The 20722-nt window shown below is 36.1% G+C and overlaps 1 protein-coding gene across 1 annotated transcript; it reads right to left on the bottom strand.

Annotated features, from left to right (window-relative positions):
* Positions 1–2412: 2412 nt before the first annotated feature.
* Positions 2413–15806, bottom strand: napab (N-ethylmaleimide-sensitive factor attachment protein, alpha b). Its single transcript, XM_048168610.1, has 11 exons — positions 15607–15806; positions 12739–12818; positions 12430–12546; positions 11063–11109; positions 9774–9851; positions 9587–9642; positions 9145–9229; positions 5984–6088; positions 5808–5876; positions 5478–5528; positions 2413–3114 (listed from the first exon to the last, which is right to left on the bottom strand). Exons 1-11 carry the CDS (start codon positions 15702–15704, stop codon positions 3013–3015), a joined length of 888 nt encoding a protein of 295 aa, XP_048024567.1. The 5' UTR covers positions 15705–15806; the 3' UTR covers positions 2413–3012.
* Positions 15807–20722: the final 4916 nt, after the last annotated feature.

Here is a 20722-nt window from a genome sequence, read left to right as displayed (position 1 = left end):
ATATATATATATATATATATATATATATATATATATATATATATATACACACACACACACACAGGTGCTGGTCATATAATTAGAATATCATCAAAAAGTTGATTTATTTCAAATGTACAGCACTTAATACTTAGTTGGGGCTCCTTTTGCCTGAATTACTGTCGATCAGTCTGTGGCACTGCTCAGGTGTTATGAGAGCCCAGGTTGCTCCCATAGTGGCCTTCAGCTCTTCGGCATTGTTGGGTCTGGCATATCGCATCTTCCTCTTCACAATACGCCATAGATTTTCATAGACCAACACCAGCAGATGACATGGCACCCCAAACCATCACTGACTGTGGAAACTTTACACTGGACCTCAAGCAACGTGGATTGTGTGCCTCTCCTCTCTTCCTCCAGACTCTGGGACACTGATTTCCAAAGGAAATGCAAAATTTACTTTCATCAGAGAACATAACTTTGGACCACTCAGCAGCAGTCCAGTCCTTTTTGTCTTTAGACTCTTCTGACACTGTCTGTTGTTCAAGAGTGGCTTGACACAAGGAATGCGACAGCTGAAACCCATGTCTTGCATACGTCTGTGCGTAGTGGTTCTTGAAGCACTGACTCCAGCTGCAGTCCACTCTTTGTGAATCTCCCCCACATTTTTGAATGGGTTTTGTTTCACAATCCTCTCCAGGGTGCGGTTATCCCTATTGCTTGTACACTTTTTTTCTACCACATCTTTTCCTTCCCTTCACCTCTCTATTAATGTGCTTGGACACAGAGCTCTGTGAACAGCCAGCCTCTTTTGCAATGACCTTTTGTGTCTTGCCCTCCTTGTGCAAGGTGTCAATGGTCGTCTTTTGGGACAACTGTCAAGTCAGCAGTCTTCCCCATGATTGTGTAGCCTACAGAACTAGACTGAGAGACCATTTAAAGGCCTTTGCAGGTGTTTTGAGTTAATTAGCTGATTAGAGTGTGGCACCAGGTGTTTTTAATACTTTTCACAATATTCTAATTTTCTGAGATACTGAATTTGGGATTTTCCTTAGTTGTCAGTTATAATCATCAAAATTGAAAGAAATAAACATTTGAAATATATCAGTCTGTGTGTAATGAATGAATGTAATATACAAGTTTCACTATATATATATATATATATATATATATATATATATATATATATATATATAGTCAGATCTTTAAGATATCAAACAATATAAAATCTTCAAATATATCAAAGTTGTGTCCTCACTTTGCATCAACTCTGTCAGGATTTTTTATAATTCTGAATAAATCAGGCAGTGTCATGGACAGCTTTAACTCTGAGAAGCACTTACAGTTTCCTGCTCATTGTGGATCTCACAGCTGGACACACAGTACTGGAAGTTTTCTATATTTGTTTTATATTTTAAACAGACAATATTGAAGTCTCTTCAGTCACAGCTGGTAGTGTATTAGTTTCTGTAAATAGTTCTGGGATAAATCTTGACATTTTTGATATGTTTATTATAATGCATTTAGCTAAGGAAAAAAACAAACAAACAAAATTGCTCCATTGTGTACAACACATGGTTAAGGTGGAAAAAATGTAAATTTTGTCAACTCCGTCAGGTTTTATGTTTGATGGTTGACAAGTGCTCTCAAAAATTCTATATAATGTGATTTAATGTTTTTTTTGTTTTTTTTTTTTTTTGCATATGTGGAATTCTTTTAATGTTGTTTCATGATTCTATTTACATATACTGTAAATTTGGCCCCAGCTGGATCTTGGTCAGCTCCATATTTAACACCGTTAGGTGAAGGTTTTTGTTAATTTTGAAAGAAATGTGTTATTCTTTTTTCAATTTGTGTAAAAATTTTAAAACATCAATGGAACTACAAGATATTATGTTTCATTTACATAAGAACATTGGTGATATATATTTAATATTAAACAGAGAGAGGAGGATTAAGGAAATGAGGAACTGGATTGTTAATAATAGTGTGAAAACATTATTACGTAAGTTACAGTTATTACATAACTGAAGACTTTACACTGTTTTTGGATGGATTAAATTAAATTAGCATGCTTTTTAGTGTGCCTGATGGAGTCAAGTTAAAAATGACCCAAACCCACCCCTCTAATTTTTCCAGTGTGGTAAGGAAGTGGTTGTTCTATGGAAAAAAATTGTGTGCTCTAAACTTCCTTTCATACAGGTGCATTAAAAACATGCAGCTCTATTAATAATAGAAGCCAGACACATCTTTAGATTTTAAGCAGGGAGGCAATTTAAGCACAGATGAAAGTAATTATTTTAAACGTTAATAATATACCTTTAATCACTCTAACCTTTAACAACAAACTAAAAGCAATTTTACCCCATTACAAGAACAGGCCAGCAATTGTCCTTCCCTTTTTAGAGAATAAATAAAATCACACTGTACAAGTTGAATCAGTCCTTCTTTTACTCTTTTTTTTTTTTCTTCTCCTTATGTCAAAATATATATATATAAAAAAAAAATGGAACAGCATTTCTAATCATTTTTTCAAGATAAGTCTATGCAGTAATCAGCAAGCAAAAAATATGCAGAGATGCAAGGTATGGTACTTCCGCTAAGAATAAAAGTATATATGCCGCAACTAAAGAGGTTAACAGAATGAACAAAGGCTTTTTTTGAGCTCAGTGATACAGGTGCTCCATTTTAGCCAGAGGACAAAGCATTTCTGAAGCTTGGTGTGCACAGCACCCCTTTATAATAATGTGGCTGGTTTCAGTTCTCATGTAACACTCCCTCAAATCACATTTAAACAACCAGCCCTTCTTTATTTAGTGTTCTTTGTGGTCTGGCAGTACGGCCATGTCAATGTCGTATCATAGAGAGAGAGAGAGAGAGAGAGAGAGAGAGAGAGGTCTGAGGTAAAGCAAGGAAATTAAGGCACAGAGTTGAGCTGGTGGTAAAAGAGATAGTCAACCATCGTACGGAAGTCACACTGTTAAAGGCACGAGGCAGAGCGAGTGGAACAGGGCAGAAGTGAGAAGGACGATCTTAGCGAAGGTCACTTTCGTCTTCTTGTATGGTTTTCTTGATACGAAGCAGCATGGTGGTGAGCCACTGATCCAGCCGTGAGATGGTGTCATACTCCTTCACCTGACGGATGGAGAGAAATGACAGTGAAACTGATTAAGATCCCCTATTCTTATAAAGTTGGTATTGTTCGGCTTAACTGTTTCCATTCAACAAGGTGAATTTAACTAGCTTGCAAAATTGGAAACATTTGCGAATAAAGCACTGTTTTCATCCCATGTGTTCAAGAGAACAAAATCGTCACTTCATGGGAAACCGGCCGAAAATATCTATAATAAATATAGCTGCAAGCAGCAATTATGGGGTCAAGCTGAATAAAGGCAGAAAAGGAAATATTTGTGGACATCTGTGATAATGAGGTTAGGATAAAGCTGTTTAAATGACATCAGTTAAAGCACTTATGACATAATAACATGGTTTATAACTTCTGAGCAGTAGGTGTTGCTATGACAAAACTCTGCATGCACCTTCAAGTCATGCTTGTGATGACATGTACAAAGTTTTGTGTCAATACACATAACTTTTGCAAAGATATAGCCGCATATCCATTTTGGTGTGCTCGCAGTCAAATTTGTTGATGCAGTATAAAACAACGTTTGGGTGTATCAAAAATCTTTTTGTCATGAGTGTCTGTAGATACGGAGCCCCACACATGACATGCAAGAAAAATAATTAAATCGTGCGCACAATTTTATTAATTCGCTCCCTCGATTTACTAAATCGTGCACATGATTTAGCCTACAATTTTTTTCCTGCATGTCATGTCCGGGGCTCCGTATGTAGATGCTACATACCAAATTTCATACAAATCAGACAAATTTTGTAGGATGATTTTGAAAAAGTAGGTTTTGAATAAAATTCAATATGGCGGAGAGTAAGTATGGTATATAATATGGCAAATTTGGTATCGTAGGACTCGGCATAAGCCAACAAATCTAATGATGTAAGTTAAATGACAATATGTTGAATTTTTCATGTTATAAGCATTTTTTATATATTTCATTATATCTCTTGACCACTAGGGGGCGCTGATCTAAAACTTTACAGGTCCTCGCAGAACATGGCCTCAATGAATCACACAGAGTTTCATAACAACACATTCGTGCATTTGTAAAACAGCATTTTATGAAAAAATTTAAAAATGGCCGACCAAAGAAAATTGGATATTGTTCAACTTGGCATGCCTCAAGGAATCTAAGGAGATCCTCATGATTTTAGGACAAGGCATTCAAAAGTTATAAGCAAAAATATCCATTTTTCCTATGTCGGCACCAGTAGGTGGCACTGTGACAATACTGTGCATGTACCGCCAAGTCATGCCTGTAATCACGAATACCAAGTTTGGTGGAATTTTGTTTCTTGGACTTGAACTGTTGGTGGTGCTAAAGGGTTTGAGGTAGAGACTCCAAATTTTCTATGGTAACACTTCAGACTGTCCTCTATCTTTGTGCCAAATTTCATCACTTTTTACCATACGGTTCTATGGGCGGCCATTGACTCAAGAGCAGCAGAAGAAGCAGAAGAAAACTAAAGATTTCAATAGGGGTCAATGAAAGTTGCTGTAATCGGGGAAGCCACTGTGGATCTTTTATCCTACGTTATAAATCAGTACGTTTACATGGACAACAATATTCCGATATTATCCCTAGTAAGACAATACTCTGATTAAGAAACTACCATGTAAACAAATTTCTGATTACCTTAATCTGGCTAAAGTCATACTCGAAGTAAACACAAATCGAATTAATACACGTGGAGTATTCCTATTTTAAATCGCACTGACATGTATGTACACACTTTATTCACACTATTAACCTCGAGTGGGAGTTCACAACGCATTTTGCAACAGGACACAAAATCCTGACAATGATCAATTGTTTGACGGTAAATGAGAGCATAGCTTCAAGGAAACAGGCACAAAACTAATTCCTCTCACCTCATCTCTCATCCAGTAACTCTCATCGCAATGGCATGAATGAAATGTTGCCGAATGAAAGTACAGAGGAGGCCTTTTGCTGAAGAATTTGTATCCGCTGTTGTCTACTTGCATGTATAGCATAACAATTAATTATATAATAATTATATTACTGCTGTCCATGTAAACGTAGTCAAAGACTTGCGTCCCAAAGCGAGCAGGCGAAACTCGATAAACACATTATCTTGCGTTCACATGCCTGGTGTTTGTGAGGGCAACCACGTGAGACACTTCTGAGGTCATTAGACCCAGTCATTTTGGATCATTGGCTCAGGCATCTGAATAAACTGGCTGAATGGAATCATGGCTAATAATAATGGCTCTCAGCATGTCCAGTAGGAAAGTTTATCTCATTTCTAGCGTAACTGTGTGGTCACAGCATTTTTTAACACTCAAAAGATCAGTAGATATGTTGAAAACAATGGAAAGAGCAAATAAGGGCTCGTCTTACAGCATCAGTATATGCATCCACATTCTGTTCCTCAAAGGCATCTAGAAGTTTCTGTTAAAAACATAAAAGGACATATTAAGCAGAATTCATCCATCATCCCACTGTCAGGGACACAATGTGCTTCACAGGCAAAATGATTGTGGTTTATTCACAATACTTTCACATCACCAATATGTTTTGTTTAAACATACTGGTTTTAAACAGCTATAACTACAATTTGTATAGTATGGGCTTTAATAAATATTATTGCACGACAAGCCAAACTTGAAACCCACCTTCAGCAGGGAAGAATATAAAAATAAATTTGTATGAGCTGAGAGCCATCCTCACCTTCACCAATTTGCATTCACGTGAATCTGAAAAGGCTGGAAACATTTCCTCATACTTCTGGAGGGCAAGCTATGAGAGGGGGAATCAAAGACAAGGAATTTTACAGGGAACTGCACATGACAGTTGTTTTCCATCAGACTGTTTGAAGGAATGCGTAATGGTGGGGTGTTTCATACCTTAGCATTAAGCATGTCCACACAGAAGTGGCAGAGAGCTGCCTTAAAGAAATAGTCCTTTGCACTGTATTTCAACAGAGTGCTGTCCATTGCATGCGTTGCAACCTGGAAACCCATCAGCACAAATAAAGAAATAGCTTAATAACTTTTTCCCTCCAAATCTGCATTTGCAAAAAGATGCAACTTCTTTTTCAAGCTGAAGTACAAATAGTGAGTTTGGGGTTAAACTGACTGTTTTCTTGAGATCTGTTTGTTAGATAATGAAACCTACACATGAGATTCGATCAGCCTTCATTTGAGAAAATGAGAACAAGTGATATCAGTTCTAAAATGTGGTATAAATGTGATGCTTTCTGACTGATACATACAATGAAATGTTCACTCTTCAAGAGATAGTTTACCCTAAAATGAAAATTAAGTCATCACCCTGGTGTTGTTCTAATGCAGTATCGTGTTCTTTCTTTTTAGGACCACAAAAGGAGAAATTTAAAAAAATATAGCTGCAAAGCAGCAATTATCAAGTGCTTTAAGGCCTTCAAGCATTTGCGTAAAAAGGAATTCTGTTTTATTTAGCAAGTATGTAACCACTTAGAGCATAGATGAAGCATTTACAGCCAATACAGGCAATTTACCATAGAAAATCTATAATTTTTTCACCTTTTTAACAGTTATAGCCCCACCTATGGGCTGATCTCCATAAAAGTATGCATGCCTCTTTAGAACCATGTGCCCCATGTGTTCACGTAATGATGTGAAGTTCTGAGTTTTCGTTTAGGAACGATAGGCTTGGCCATGCCTGTTTTATCGAGGTTGAGCCAAAAACCTAGGACTAGTTCGCCAAAGTGGGTTTTTGAAATAATCTCCAAAATTTAACTAATTATTTGATGGACAGAGGCGGTCCTAGAGGCAAAGTTGCTCAGAATGAGGAGTTTTACCATGTGGTACGAATGTCGTGGGTGTGTGTGAAAAATTGCGTGAAACACAATCCTTTATGCACATGAAAAACACGAAGGCAGCCCCCGATGGCTGATTTCTTTCAAATTTCTCACAGGCCTCTAGGGCTGTGAGTCAAACAGGCCCAGTGAGTTTCATTCCGATCGGCCGCCGTTAACCTTGTCTGATAGTTTCTCAAACTTAATTTGTTAATGGCGGACACAGAGATGCATCAGTGTCCTCAAAGACTATCATGGCACCTCGGACAAAGACACTGCATGCCAATTTTCAAGTCAATCGGACTAACGGTGAAGTAGTTATAGCCATTTTATAGCGCCACCAAGTGGCCAGTTGCCGCGTCCTTTTTCACGTGACCACAGAATGAGCTCTTACATAGGTGTGCTGAGTTTGGTGAAAATCTCATTCCATTCAGCCATTTTAGTGAAAGACTTCAAACGTTTAGGGACCGTGAATTGAACCACTGATCGAAACAAAAGATTCGTAAAGCTTCCAAGCTTCATGAAGCAGTGTTTTGAAATCACCCATCACTAGATATTGTTGAATAAAGTCGTTATTTTGTTTTTTTTTGGCACACAAAAAGTATTCTCGTCACTTCATAACATTAAGGTTGAACCACTGTAGTCACATGAGCTGTTTTAAATACGTCCTTAGTAACTTTCTGGGTGTTTGAAAGCGTTAAAGGGGGGTATAATGCTATTTCATGCTTTCTAACTTATTTACACTGTTAAAGAGTTGCATTCTCATGCTAAACATGGCTAAAGTTTTAAAACACGAGTTGGGCGTATGACGGAGTACTTCTGTGCCAAACACACTCCTTCCGGTTTTGGACCGGGTTTCAGAGAGTTTTTTTCCCCCCCAGTATGTCTGGTATGATGAGAGAGTGGAATTCCTTGTTTAGGCACTTCTCCCTGATAAGCGCGCACACACACATCACCCTGAGCAAGAGCAAGAGCAAGAACGCGCCTATCAACACGCTACTTTCAGGATACGGAAGCCGAGAGATTTTTCAACAATGGCTGTGTCCCAATTCAGGGGCTGCACCATTTGAAGGCTGCATACATCATCGAGGCAGTCCCATTTAAGAAAAGTAAGTGTTAGTTGCAACGCAAGAAAGAAATTACTGTATTTTACACCTCACAATGAATATCAGTCAATTTTATTAACGTTACCTTTCTTAAATATGACATCCTTAATGAAGTATTCAGCCTTCAAATGCAACCTCTGAAGGACGCAGCCTCCGAAATGAGACGCAGCTCCTGTCACCGAAGGAGTGTGTTTTTGGTTGTGAGGGAAATATGACCTTTTTCAGCTTCCCAAAGAACTGCGGATGAAGTTTGTTTTTCCTGGGCAGCAACAAAGTTGTGCATGTATGTCTGTTCCCGAGATTTCGGTGATGAATTCTTTGTAAACAAGTCCCAGTTCGGCGCTGGATTTGCAGATCGCAGGTGATGAGTAAGGCTGCATCAGATGTCTGTGTTTTGTTGGCAATCGGAGCACAAGTGCATAAAATGTAAACAACACGAACGTTTTTTGTTCCCTTTTTATTTATAATCATGTTGTAGCTAGCAGACGATCTCTACGCAAGAGCTGCGAGCGCTTGTGACTCTTTAGCTCCGCCCACAGCACTGACGGCAAACACGCATCCAGGAGCTCGGCTTTTTTTCGGAAAGACTCGCTTTAGCATATCTATCTTTTATAAATATGATAAAACTAAAGACTTTTCAGAGGTATGAAGGATGCATTGTTACTCTAGATGTACTCAATATTAACATGAGATTGGCAGAAAATGTGTGTGATACCCCCACTTTAATTAACTTGCTTCAATGCAGGCCTCACTGAACCATTGGATTTATCAAAAATATCTTAATTTGTGTTCCGAAGATGAACGAAGGTCTTACGGGTATGGAACGACATGAGGGTGAGTAATTAATGATAGAATTTTCATTTTTAGGTGAACTAACCCTTTAAATTCTCCTTTTGTGGTTCAAAAAAGAAAGAAGGGCATATGACATTAAACAACACTAGGGTGAGTAAATGATGACTTGCTTTCCCTTTAACAGCTACCTTCATTTCCATATTCAAAAATCTATGTTATCTACACATGGAGGCCAAATAGAAAATATTTCTTATTAAACTTTTATGACCCTTATATGGGACCTCCTATGGGATCAAGTGCACTGAAACCAGACTGTCATATTTTTGCTTACCTGTTCATAGATCTCAATGGCTTTAGGGTACTGCTCCAGTTGAGCGGCGTACGTGGCAACTTTGAGTAGGCACTTGTTAGCTGAACTTTGGCATGAGAGACAGAGTGAACAGATGAGAAACTATTTCACAGTCCTAGTGTATGACCGGTTACAATTACAGAAAAATGAGTCATGTAATGATGAATAACAAGGTCATGTGTCATATATTGCCTATATAGCCATATATCTTAATAATAGAACTGTAAATGTGAGATGGGGCAAAGGTCTGCCTTCAGCAAACATGCTTGTTACGTATCAAGTCCTTTAATAGTTAATCTAAAACTATTTCCTGGAGAAGATTTCAATTTATAGGTAACCCATTGTCTTCTGGTCTTCTCTACATCATCACTGAGGTTCGTTAAGTTGAGCAACAGGAGTAAAAATAGCTTCAAAACTGCCGTACCTTGTGGACTCCTCGCCTTTGTAATAGTCTGCCGCCTGTTCGTAGTGAGCTATGGCCTAAGAAAAGGTTATAAAGTACAACAACCAAATAAGATGAATAAATCTTTCAGATTTTGGATGAGCTTGATGGATTATATATGGTTTACAATAGAAAATGATCCATTATTGTGACAAAAAAAAAGTCTGACCTTGTCAATGTCAACCAGTTCAGTCTCATAAACTTCAGCAATGGTAACGTGGTGTTTCGCTGCGATTGTAAATCGACCCTATAAGATGAGAAACACAAAACATAGAAAGTATCATGTTTTCAGTGCAATCTCTAGTGCTGCATGTTCATTCCTCCTGGGCAAGAGTAAACATATAGGTCAGACAAAACCATGGGTATTCCACCCAACAAAGACAACTTCACAGGTGAAATATAGCTTAAATTTCTTCCATGAGTTCAGCTGGACAGTTTCCGCCTGAAAAACTACACCATTACACTGGGGGGGAAAATATAGCAGATTATACAGATAAAACAAATTCTGCAAGCAAAATATCTAATTTCAAATCATATCCAATTTCAAAATATCAAATTTTAACAAGCAGTTTTACAAATATCTTAAATGACTAATTCATAAATATGATTTTATGAGGGTTTTTTTTGGAGAGTTGCACCTCATGGCATTTGACCATGGAGGGCTCCTAATAGATTTTTCCATATGCTCAGGATAATCGCAAGTTAAATGTTCGAGACCGTGGTGTCATCAGCATAATATTGTCATTAATGAATGATTAATCACTTGACATGTAGGCCTGGTTTCACAGACAGGGCTTAAATGAAAATGTTGTCATCATTTATTCACCCTCAATTTGTTGTATGAATTTCTTTGATCTGCTGAACACAAAGGAAGATATTTGGAAGAAACAGATCTTGCCCTCCACTGACTACCATAGTATTCATTTTTGTGGGGCGAGATCTGTTTGATTGCTTACATGCTTTCATATATTCTTCAGCAGAACAAAGAAATTCATACAGGTTTGGAACAACTTAAGGGTGAGTAAATGATGACAAAATTTTCATTTTTGAGTGAACTATCCCTTTAAGCCAGGAGTAGACTTTTTTAGAGTAGAGTTTTTATAAACGTGCCTTAGAAAAAAAAACATTACTGGTGTGCATCTTGAGACAAAACAAAGGCACTGACATATTTTAAGATATATCAGTGTAAATTGCTTTCAGTTAAAACAGCTCAAACATACATTTTAGTCTGAGTTACTGCTCACTAAAACACATGCATTGTGTTACAGTGCCCTCCAGTGGTGTATTAAGTAACTTGCAATATGTTTTATATAAAACAATTGCTTGAATATGCTGGAAAAAATTCCAAAACAGGTTTTCACTGCAAAAAGATAAACGGATGAAGAGAGTCAAAATTATTCTGTACCGCAAAAGCAGCTCTATTTTGTATTTAAAACACCATCTACGAAAGACTCTTACCATGTCTGTATAGATCTCAATGGCCCTGTTCAGGCAGTTTATGGCCTCTGTGGAAAGAATGACAGACAGCTGACTGAACCTTAACCATTTTCAATGAACTGCAGATAACTAGATAACTATTAACTCAAAAGTAATAAGAACACATTTTTTTGGTTTTGTTGGTGAGAGAGAAAAAAAAAGGGTCTCATTCACTAGTAATTGTGTGAATTATTTGTACTCACAGGAGAACTTGTCATGAAAAATGTCCTACTAATTCACAATGCATATGATTTTTTTTTAACCTCATTTTAAATGAGTGACCACATGTGTGAGGTTAGTCATTTGCTTAAAACACACTCAAACCATCTCCAAATAAGAGCTTTCTACACAAACTCTGCTTTGCAGCCTTTTGTCACTCACAACAAACATATGTTGCACACTAAAGATATGCTTAAAATGTTTTTGAAAGAAGTCTCTCATGTTACGAAGGCTGGATTTGATGTAAAACACAGTAAACAGTAATTTTGTAAAATATTATATATTATTACAGTTTTCAGCATCATTACTCCAGTCTTTAGTGTCACATGATCCTTCAGAAATCATTCAAATATGCTGATTTGCTGCTTATTTTTATTGGTGCTCTATTATTATCATGTTGAAAACATTTATTGCTGCTTAATATTTTTGTGGAAACCATGAAACAGTTTTTTCAGGATTGTTTGATGAATAGAAAGTTTACTAGAACAGCATTTATTCGAAATAGAAATCTTTTGTAAATGCCTTTACTGTCACTTTTGATCAATTTAATGTGTCCTTGCTGAAAAAAAGTATTTCTTTTTGAATGGGAGTGTTTCACAGATTCCACAAAAATATGAAAAAGCAAAAACTTAACGTAACATGAATAAATTACATTTAAAATATATTAAAAAACAAAACAGTTGTTTTAATTTGTAATAATATTTCAAAATATTACTACTTTTACTGTATTTTTGATTAAATTAATGCAGATTTTGTGAGCATAAGAGACTTTTTTCAAAAACATTAAAAAAAAAAATCTTTTGACCAGAAGTCTATCTATATACAAGTACTCAAGATGAAATATCTATGTATAAAATTTAGGCCTAATCTTAACACATTTATAAGGCCACTCAGAGTAAGTGATTTTTTATGTGCTTGTGGTTTCAGTTGTTCCTACATTTTTTGTAAAAATTCAGAATAAATTTTACTACAAAAGTTGAATCGTGATTTGTTCATGAAAAATTGTACGCAGATTTCACACACAAGTTCATGTGAATGCACGGTTAATAAATGAGGCCCAAAGCATACTTGTTAATAGTAGCTGGATGTTGAGAAATGGAAAATAACGAACGTGACATTCAGATAAATACCTTGAGGGTCTGATTTTTTAAAGGCATTGCCGGCATCAATGAAGTTTGTGGCAGCGTCGTGTTTACTCTGCATCTGCAGGTGTAGGAGGGCCGCCTGAGAGAAAGCATTTCCTGCAGCTAACAAACACATTCGCACAACAAAATGCAAATATTAAATAGACATACATAGACTATAAGCTTTAACACACACAAACTTCTTTCTCATTTAGAAATGAAATGCATTCTGTTTTCATTCATGGAACAAAATGACAAAAGTCACAAGTAGACTTGTTAATGTTATTTATATTTAAGCTAAATGTATGTCTTTACCACTCCAGTTCTTGGCCATCTTGAACATGTTTGCAGCCCTTCCATACAAGTCACAAGCATCCTCCATCTTTGAAGAGCCCCTGGTAAAATATAATGATATAACATGACAACAATGTACTAAAAACGGAAACGTTTTTCACGTACAGGCAACAACATTGTCAAAACAATCCCTGTTGACACAGATCCACGAAAATGACTAAATATGCTGTATTATTCAAGCCAGGCCAGTAGTTGGCGATGTCACTTTGTAATTAAACACTTCGTGCCTATAGACTGAACACGTAATACACATGCGCAACATCACCGTTTTCACAAATTCACGTTTTTGTAGTTTACACAGACGATAACGGTATCGTTTTCAAAAATTAAGGGTTTTTTTTGTTTTTTTTACTTTTTAAAAGTTTGCATTTTCAGGCCCCCAAAACACTGTAAATGAACAGCCAAAATCCATAAAAAGTTCAGTTTTTAGTTTACAACGTTGTAAACAGCCCCTTAGAATGATGATTTCAAACCAATGACCTTCCATAAGAGCCCCACACATGACATGCGGACATAAAATATTTACAGTACTCTGAAAAAGTCTTAGGCACGTCAGTATTTTCATCCGCCAAAAAAGGTTTTAAGCCAGTTATTTATATCTTTTGCTGTAGTGTGTCAATAGGAAATATCTGTTCACATTTCCAAACATTCATTTTGCCATTAATTGTAATAATCCAGTGAGATTTTTGAATACACAAGGAGTCTGACAACAGCCGGTGCTCCACACGGTGATCAGAGCCCACCATCATCGAATCCGTCTGTGATTACATGAAGAAACAGATGAAACTGAGACAAACTAAATCCAGGAGAACTGTGGCCGTGTCTCTAAGATGCTTGAAGAAACCTGCCTGCAAAGATACAGTACTATGAAGAGTTTTATGCACTTATGTAAAAATGCTGTAAAGTGAGGATGTTTTTAAAAAAATACTGTTATAAATAGATTTTCTTTATCAATTAACTTATATTAACTAAATCAAAACCACCTTTTGCATTTAAAACAGCTCTTGTCCAGATACACTTGGGCATCATTTTTCAGGTAGCTTTGGAGGCAGGTTTCTTAAAATCTCTTGGAGACACGGCCACAGTTCTCCTGGATTTAGTTTGTCTCAGTTTCATCTGTTTCTTCATGTAATCACAGACGGATTTGATGATGGTGAGCTCTGATCTCCATGTGGAGCACCGGCTGTTATCAGTCTTATTGTGTATTCAAAAATCTCACTGGATTATTACAATTAATGACAAAATGAATGTTTGGAAATGTGAACAGATATTTCCTATTGACACACTACAGCAAAAGATATAAATAACTGGCTTAAAACCTTTTTAGGGGGTGAAAATACTGACGTGCCTAAGACTTTTGCACAGTACTGTATACCGTGGCCACGAATTAGCAATTCGTTCCCTCGTTTTAGTAAATAGTGGCCACGTTGAACTAATTTGTTTCCTCTTTTAGATTTTACTAAAACAAGGGAACAAATTATTACAATTAGTATTGATTAGTTGATATATTTTGTTGGTATGAATGTTCATATATTCTTTTGAAATGGAACAGTGTAATGAACCTTTAAACAAAATATTTTTTAAAAATCAAAAAAAAAAAAGTTTGAATATATGTTATATTTATTACATCTGATACATCAGGCTTTTATTGCCCATATTGTATGGTATAGTGAGAATATGGAGCTCATACTAGAGAAACACCTCAAAGCTCTGTAGTTTTAATTGGAATTATGCAATTGCAATGATTGAGAGATGTATCAATAAACATTCTTCAAAAACCTGCTGTATCATTTTTAATATCTATCTCTCTATCTATCTATCTATGAATATGGGTTTGTATATATATATATATATATATATATATATATATATATATATATATATATATATATATATAAACACTGCCCTCCAAAAGTTTGGAAACACCACTGGCAAAGTGTGGTTTTGGATGATACCAGCATAAATCCTTATTTTTTTTGGTGCAAATACATTAAAGTAACTTGACATTATCATTGAAGACCAGCAATAATAATTTTCATTTTGATTGCATAATAATGGCAATATAAACATGTCAAAGTCAGGCATGCCCCTTTGCCAGCTGTGATGCCTGGTTACTGGTTTAAACTTGGCCCAGGTTTGTAAAAGATTTTCTGCTAATGGTGGATATTTTGATGTATCAAAAAGCTAAGTTTTGTCTATGTATAAACTGTTTATGTAATAAAATAGGTTTTCTTAGTTTGTGTTGTCCCTTATTAGTGCCAAATTATCACAAATTAAAAAGGATTCATGCCAATATTGTCCAAAACCCCACTTTTCTAGGGCGTTTCCAAACGTTTGGAGGGCAGTGTGTATATATACCTCCATTACGGGTTTGGTGTTGATCATCGTTCGTGTTCAGCAATGTTGTAACGGGCTCAAGTGAATGTCAGCTGACTTCATTTCACTGTCTCATCGCCAGACTATTTCATCATTAGTTTTTATGAAAGTACAGCGCCAGATCACAAGACTAGATCTCAACCTTTACAATGTAGAGACACAGATATAACCTTAGATTTACACAGACAAAAGATTTATACTGACAATATTTAGATTTATTACAATTAGCCGTTGTTCTAACTAAACTAAACTTTCAGACGATTAAAATTCAATGTGGTTTTACGATGAACATCCAAACAATCTCATATGGCAGAAGAAAATGTTTTTAGAGTTTTATTTCACTGTGATATTCACTTACATAAAGTTTGTGTTTGACAGCTAACTGGCTAGCATGCTAACTGTCTGTTTACCCGGTTTGCCTGTCAGCAGTATATTAAAAGTTAGAAAACTTACCCAAACAGAGAGCCAAAGAACGACTGCGAGGATTTCACTTTCTTTTCGGCTTCTGCCATCAGAGCCATGGCCTCTTTTTCTTTACCGGAGTTATCCATGAATAATGTTTACAGTAAATTACAACTTTAGCGACAGACTATGGAATCCAGCCACATCAACACATCACTGCGGAAACTTCCAACATGTCTGTCTGGTGTCTACTGCTTCATTTCAAAATAAAAGTTGAGTTCGGATAAATACATGCATGTATTTTTGAAGTACCCTAATATAATGTTAATTTATTTATTTCCAATGCCTTTTGAGTACTGAAAGTTACATTTCGTATTACACTGAGCTGTTTTATTTTTTTATAGAACACTTAATTAAACCCTGTAAAACCTGACTTGTTAAATAATAGTCAGAAAAATCTTTTTTAAACAATATATATGTTTTAAACAACAATCTTTTTTAAATAATAAATATGGGTCAAAGACGAAAAAGGGGTTTCAAGCATCAAAACAATAAGTGTAATACAGCTTTGAATTATTGTTGTTGTTTTTCAATACATCAGAATGGGTCCTGTTTAATTTGTTTGTTTGTTTTTTGTTTTTTCTGAGCAAAAATTAAATATCATACATTTTTACCATGATTTACAGAAGACACCCACCAAAATGTCATTGAGTGTAACAATATTGTCAGGGATATTTACAACAAAAAAAATGTATTTATGCCATATTAAAGACTAATTACTTTTACCCCAAATGCTAATTACTTGTAATTTTACATTTTTAAAATTTGCCACTATCAGCAAGATTTTTTTACTAATTTAAAATGCAATAAAATTTATATGCTCACTTATTCTTTTATATATTTTAATAAGCACAGGTCAGAATAATTTTTTGTTTCAATTTTTACATAAATATAAGTGGAGTGACAATGGAACATTATTTCACCCACATTTTGACACTGTATTCTCCCAAAACTTATTTGAAACCTTAAAGGTGCCCTGGAATTGAAAATTGAATTTACCTCGGTATAGTTAAATAATTCAAGTTCTGTACATGGAAATGACATACAGTGAGTCTCAAACTCCATTGTTTCCTCCTTCTTATGTAAATTTGATTTGTGCAAAAGACCTCCGAAGAACAGGCGAATCTCAACATAACACCGACTGTTACGTAACAGTCGGGATCATTAATATGTATGACCCCAATATTTGCATATGCCAGCCCATGTTCAAGGCATTAGACAAGCCAGTATTAACGTCTGGATCTGCACAGTCTGCACATTTTTATTTATCACATCAATTTTATTCAAAGGCCCAAAATGAGCACACACATTTTTTAGCATGATTTTCTAAAAAAAAAACCAACAACAACAACAACAACAAAAACTTTTACTTGAAAAGGTATGAAAAAAACGGACTCCAATCAGACTCGGGCCGAAAATTCTGACAAGCTGTCGGACACGGGCCAGGCTAGGCCCTAGATTTGTGGCTCTACGTCTCGCATATTAGTTATAAACCCATTCAACATAACTGCATCGGCCACATTTTTTTACATGATGCACAACCCAGCATACCTGGTTAAAAAAAGTCACTGCTCGCCACTGTTATATATATATATATATATATATATATATATATATATATATATATATATATATATATTAAAAGTTTGCATATATGTTTTATTTATCACAACAATTTTATTCAAAGGCCCAAAATGAGCACAAATATTTTTTTAGCATGGTTTTCTAAAAACAACAACAACAAAAAACTTTTACTTGAAAAGGTATGAACTACCAATCAGAGAGCAGAATGTAGACGATTGTTTACAACAGTTTTCTCATCATGTCAATCAAAATGACCTGTTAAACTGGCCAGATTTCATCAACAAGCTTTGTTAGCCTGGAAACTGGTTTACAACTTACAACTTTTCCCTGCAAAACCATCTTATGGAATAATTTGGATATTAAAATTAGAAATAGATTAGTCTTCTTTGATAAATGGTTTAATAAAAACATTTTTTTTTTTCCATTCAACTCTAATGGTGATTTGTTATCTTATGAATGTTTTATGAATATCCATCAATGTCCTCTTCCATTTAAAGAATCTACTTTTATAAAGGTGATTCCTGATGGATTAATATGTCTGATGAAAGCTTCCTTTTCCCATGAGTCATGCTCAAAACAACTTTCACAGTTATGTTTGGGAGGTGTTTCGCTTTTAAGTAAAGAATGTAATAATAAATTTATTCGTCAACTTTCTCAATCTCGAAACTCAATTTCTCCAAAAGGGAAATTTTTGGGGGGTTCTAAAACAGATAACATTCAGTGGACGAAAACATGGTTATTACCATATAAATACTGTAATCCCAATAAAGTGAAAGAAGTGCATTTTAAAATTTTGCATAATATATACCCTTGTAATGCTCTTGTGTCAAAATTTTGTGATGTAGCTGATACATGCACCTTCTGTAAAAAAGAAAGTGAAGATATTTGTCATTTATTTTTCTCATGTAATGTTTCATCACTTTTCTGGAAAGATTTGAGTTCCTATTGTTTTCTAAAGTTAATATGAACTGTAATTTACACATTAAGGATGTTGTTTGCTTTTTTGAAAACCAAAACAAATCTTTAGAATCTAGTGTTAACTTTCTTATCCTTGTGGCAAAATTCTATTTTCACAAACAAAGGTTTCTTAAAGGGATAGTTCACCCAAAAATGAAAATTTGATATTTTTCTGCTTACCCCCAGGGCATCCAAGATGTAGGTGACTTTGTTTCTTCAGTAGAACACAAATTATGATTTTTAACTCCAACCGCTGCCGTCTGTCAGTCAAATAATAAGAGTGAATGGTCACACAATCTATAAGAGTCAATAAACATGCACAGATGAATCCAAATTAAACCCTGCGGCTCGTGACGGCACATTGATGTCCTAAGACACGAAACGATCGGTTTGTGCGAGAAACCGAACAGTATTTATATCATTTTTTACCTCTAATACACCACTATGTCCAACTGCGTTCAGCATTCGCTTGGTGATGTCTGATCGCGCTCTGACAACGGAAGTGATGTCGGGCACTCATTGAAGTATATGCGCGAGACATCACTGCCGTTGTCAGAGCGCGATCAGACATCAAACCGATCGTTTCGTGTCTTAGGACATCAATGTGCCGTCACGAGCCGCAGGGTTTAATTTGGATTCGTCTGTGCATGTTTATTGACTCTTATAAACTGTGTGACCATTCACTCGCATTATAAGACTGACAGACATCAACGGTTGGAGTTAAAAATCATAATTTCTGTTCTACTGAAGAAACAAAGTCACCTGCATCTTGGATGCCCTGGGGGTAAGCAGATAAACATAAAATTTTCATTTTTGGGTGAACTATCCCTTTAAGAAAATACCTACTTTTATAGATTTCTTATGTAAAGTAGAACATTTAATCAAATCATTAAGAATAATTAATAACAAAAAATGTATTTCTTTTTTGAAGAGATATGATGAGATTTTTCATGTTCCGTGATTAATACTTGTTTGGGTGTGTGTGTGTGTGTGTGTGTGTGTGTGTGTGTGTGTGTGTTTTTAATCATCTTTTCTTTGTTCTTAAAAAAGCTATTTAAATGTATCGTTCTCTTTTAACGGTCATTGGAAGTATTGTTTGACTTTGGAAGAATTGTTGATACATTCTGTGATACATTCTGTTTCATTAATGTCATCTATTAATTGTTTGCAATTAAAAATCATGTCGATCAAAATATGGTACAGACAGTAGGCTTTATAGGGTTTTAAACTTTTGAAAGTGAGATGTGTGTTTTAGTGTGGAAGAGTCTGCACTCTTTGACACTTACTGTCAAATATTCTCATAAACTAACCACTACAATGGGTTAAAATGATAAACAAATGATAATGTCCTACTTCTGATTACAGTGCGGTCTCTGTAAATGTCCACCAGAGGACGCACTCTGAAAATGTGAAATAACTAGCCCTGCTAGCATGCTGTTTGTGGGGCATCTTTGTGAGGAATTCCCCATGTAGGCATGGTGACGTACAAACAGACCCCAGTGTGCTGGTCTGTGAGGGAATCCCGGCGTGGAGGCGGTGTCCACGACATGTAAAAATATTGTGCATGTTTTCTCGTCTCTGTGGTTGCTATGTAGTCAAGAGACTGCCACGTGTTTGGTGACTTTACGTAACTCCCTTTTTCCCTCATAAATATGTTATAGTTCACATAGAGAGAGAGTATGTGAACACATTCAGACGCTTGGTAAGAGGCTTATGGAAAATTACATGCCATTGTGTCCCAAGGGAATATTGTTATACTGACATTGACTAAAATACGTACTTTCTCTGTTTAATGGACGATATATTTGCATTTTCTTTTACCCTCAAATACTTTAACCACCTGGTTTTGTTTAAGGAATTTGTTAGGAGCTTCAGCATAAGCTGCAGATGATTATAATGATTTGTGTTAACTTGCTCAATTTTTATGAGGTGGATCTCAAATGCCTGCATGTTCACACAGCCTCTGTTACTCTGTCACCACACACACTGGGAAACTTGCAGAGTTCAGGACTGAAACCAGCCCTGAAGAAAAGTCCAAATAGGGGGATGTTATCGTCTTCCATAAAGAGACCACGTCGAAGGCCTGAACTTGCACTTTAGAAAACTTAACGGACCCGAGGAAAAGAGGTATTAATAACTCCTTCAAGCCCATCCCACCACATTCTTCCCCACTGAGTCACAATGTAAACCAGCTAGCAATGGAGCGATGGGCGGATTGCCCCGTTTCTCATTTGTGTTTCTTTCCATGGTGAAATTGAGGAAACGGGGAGATACCCTTCCTCTCTTTCTTTATAAACCTGAAGGGTTACACACACACACACACAATGCTCTCACAGGTTGTGGGATTGTATGAGGGAAGAGGAAAAACAGGCATAGGCATTGAGCAAGATTATAACGGAGTCTCTGGAATGATGCAGAGCTGGAAAGTATAAGCGGAGAGAGGAACGGGTGGTTGTACTGGAAGATGGAAAATGGTGGTATGGGGTTTTGGCAGGGAGTTCTGTGACTCACTGTTTATCTGGCCTGTCACCGAGCAACTGTACAGCATATGTGTGTGCAAGACTGC

The sequence above is a fragment of the Megalobrama amblycephala genome, linkage group LG19, assembly GCF_018812025.1.
Source record: "Megalobrama amblycephala isolate DHTTF-2021 linkage group LG19, ASM1881202v1, whole genome shotgun sequence".
NCBI classification, from domain to species: Eukaryota; Metazoa; Chordata; class Actinopteri; order Cypriniformes; family Xenocyprididae; genus Megalobrama; species Megalobrama amblycephala.
Note: the sequence above shows the minus strand (reverse complement) of the source record. Positions and strands in the feature narration are given on the sequence as shown.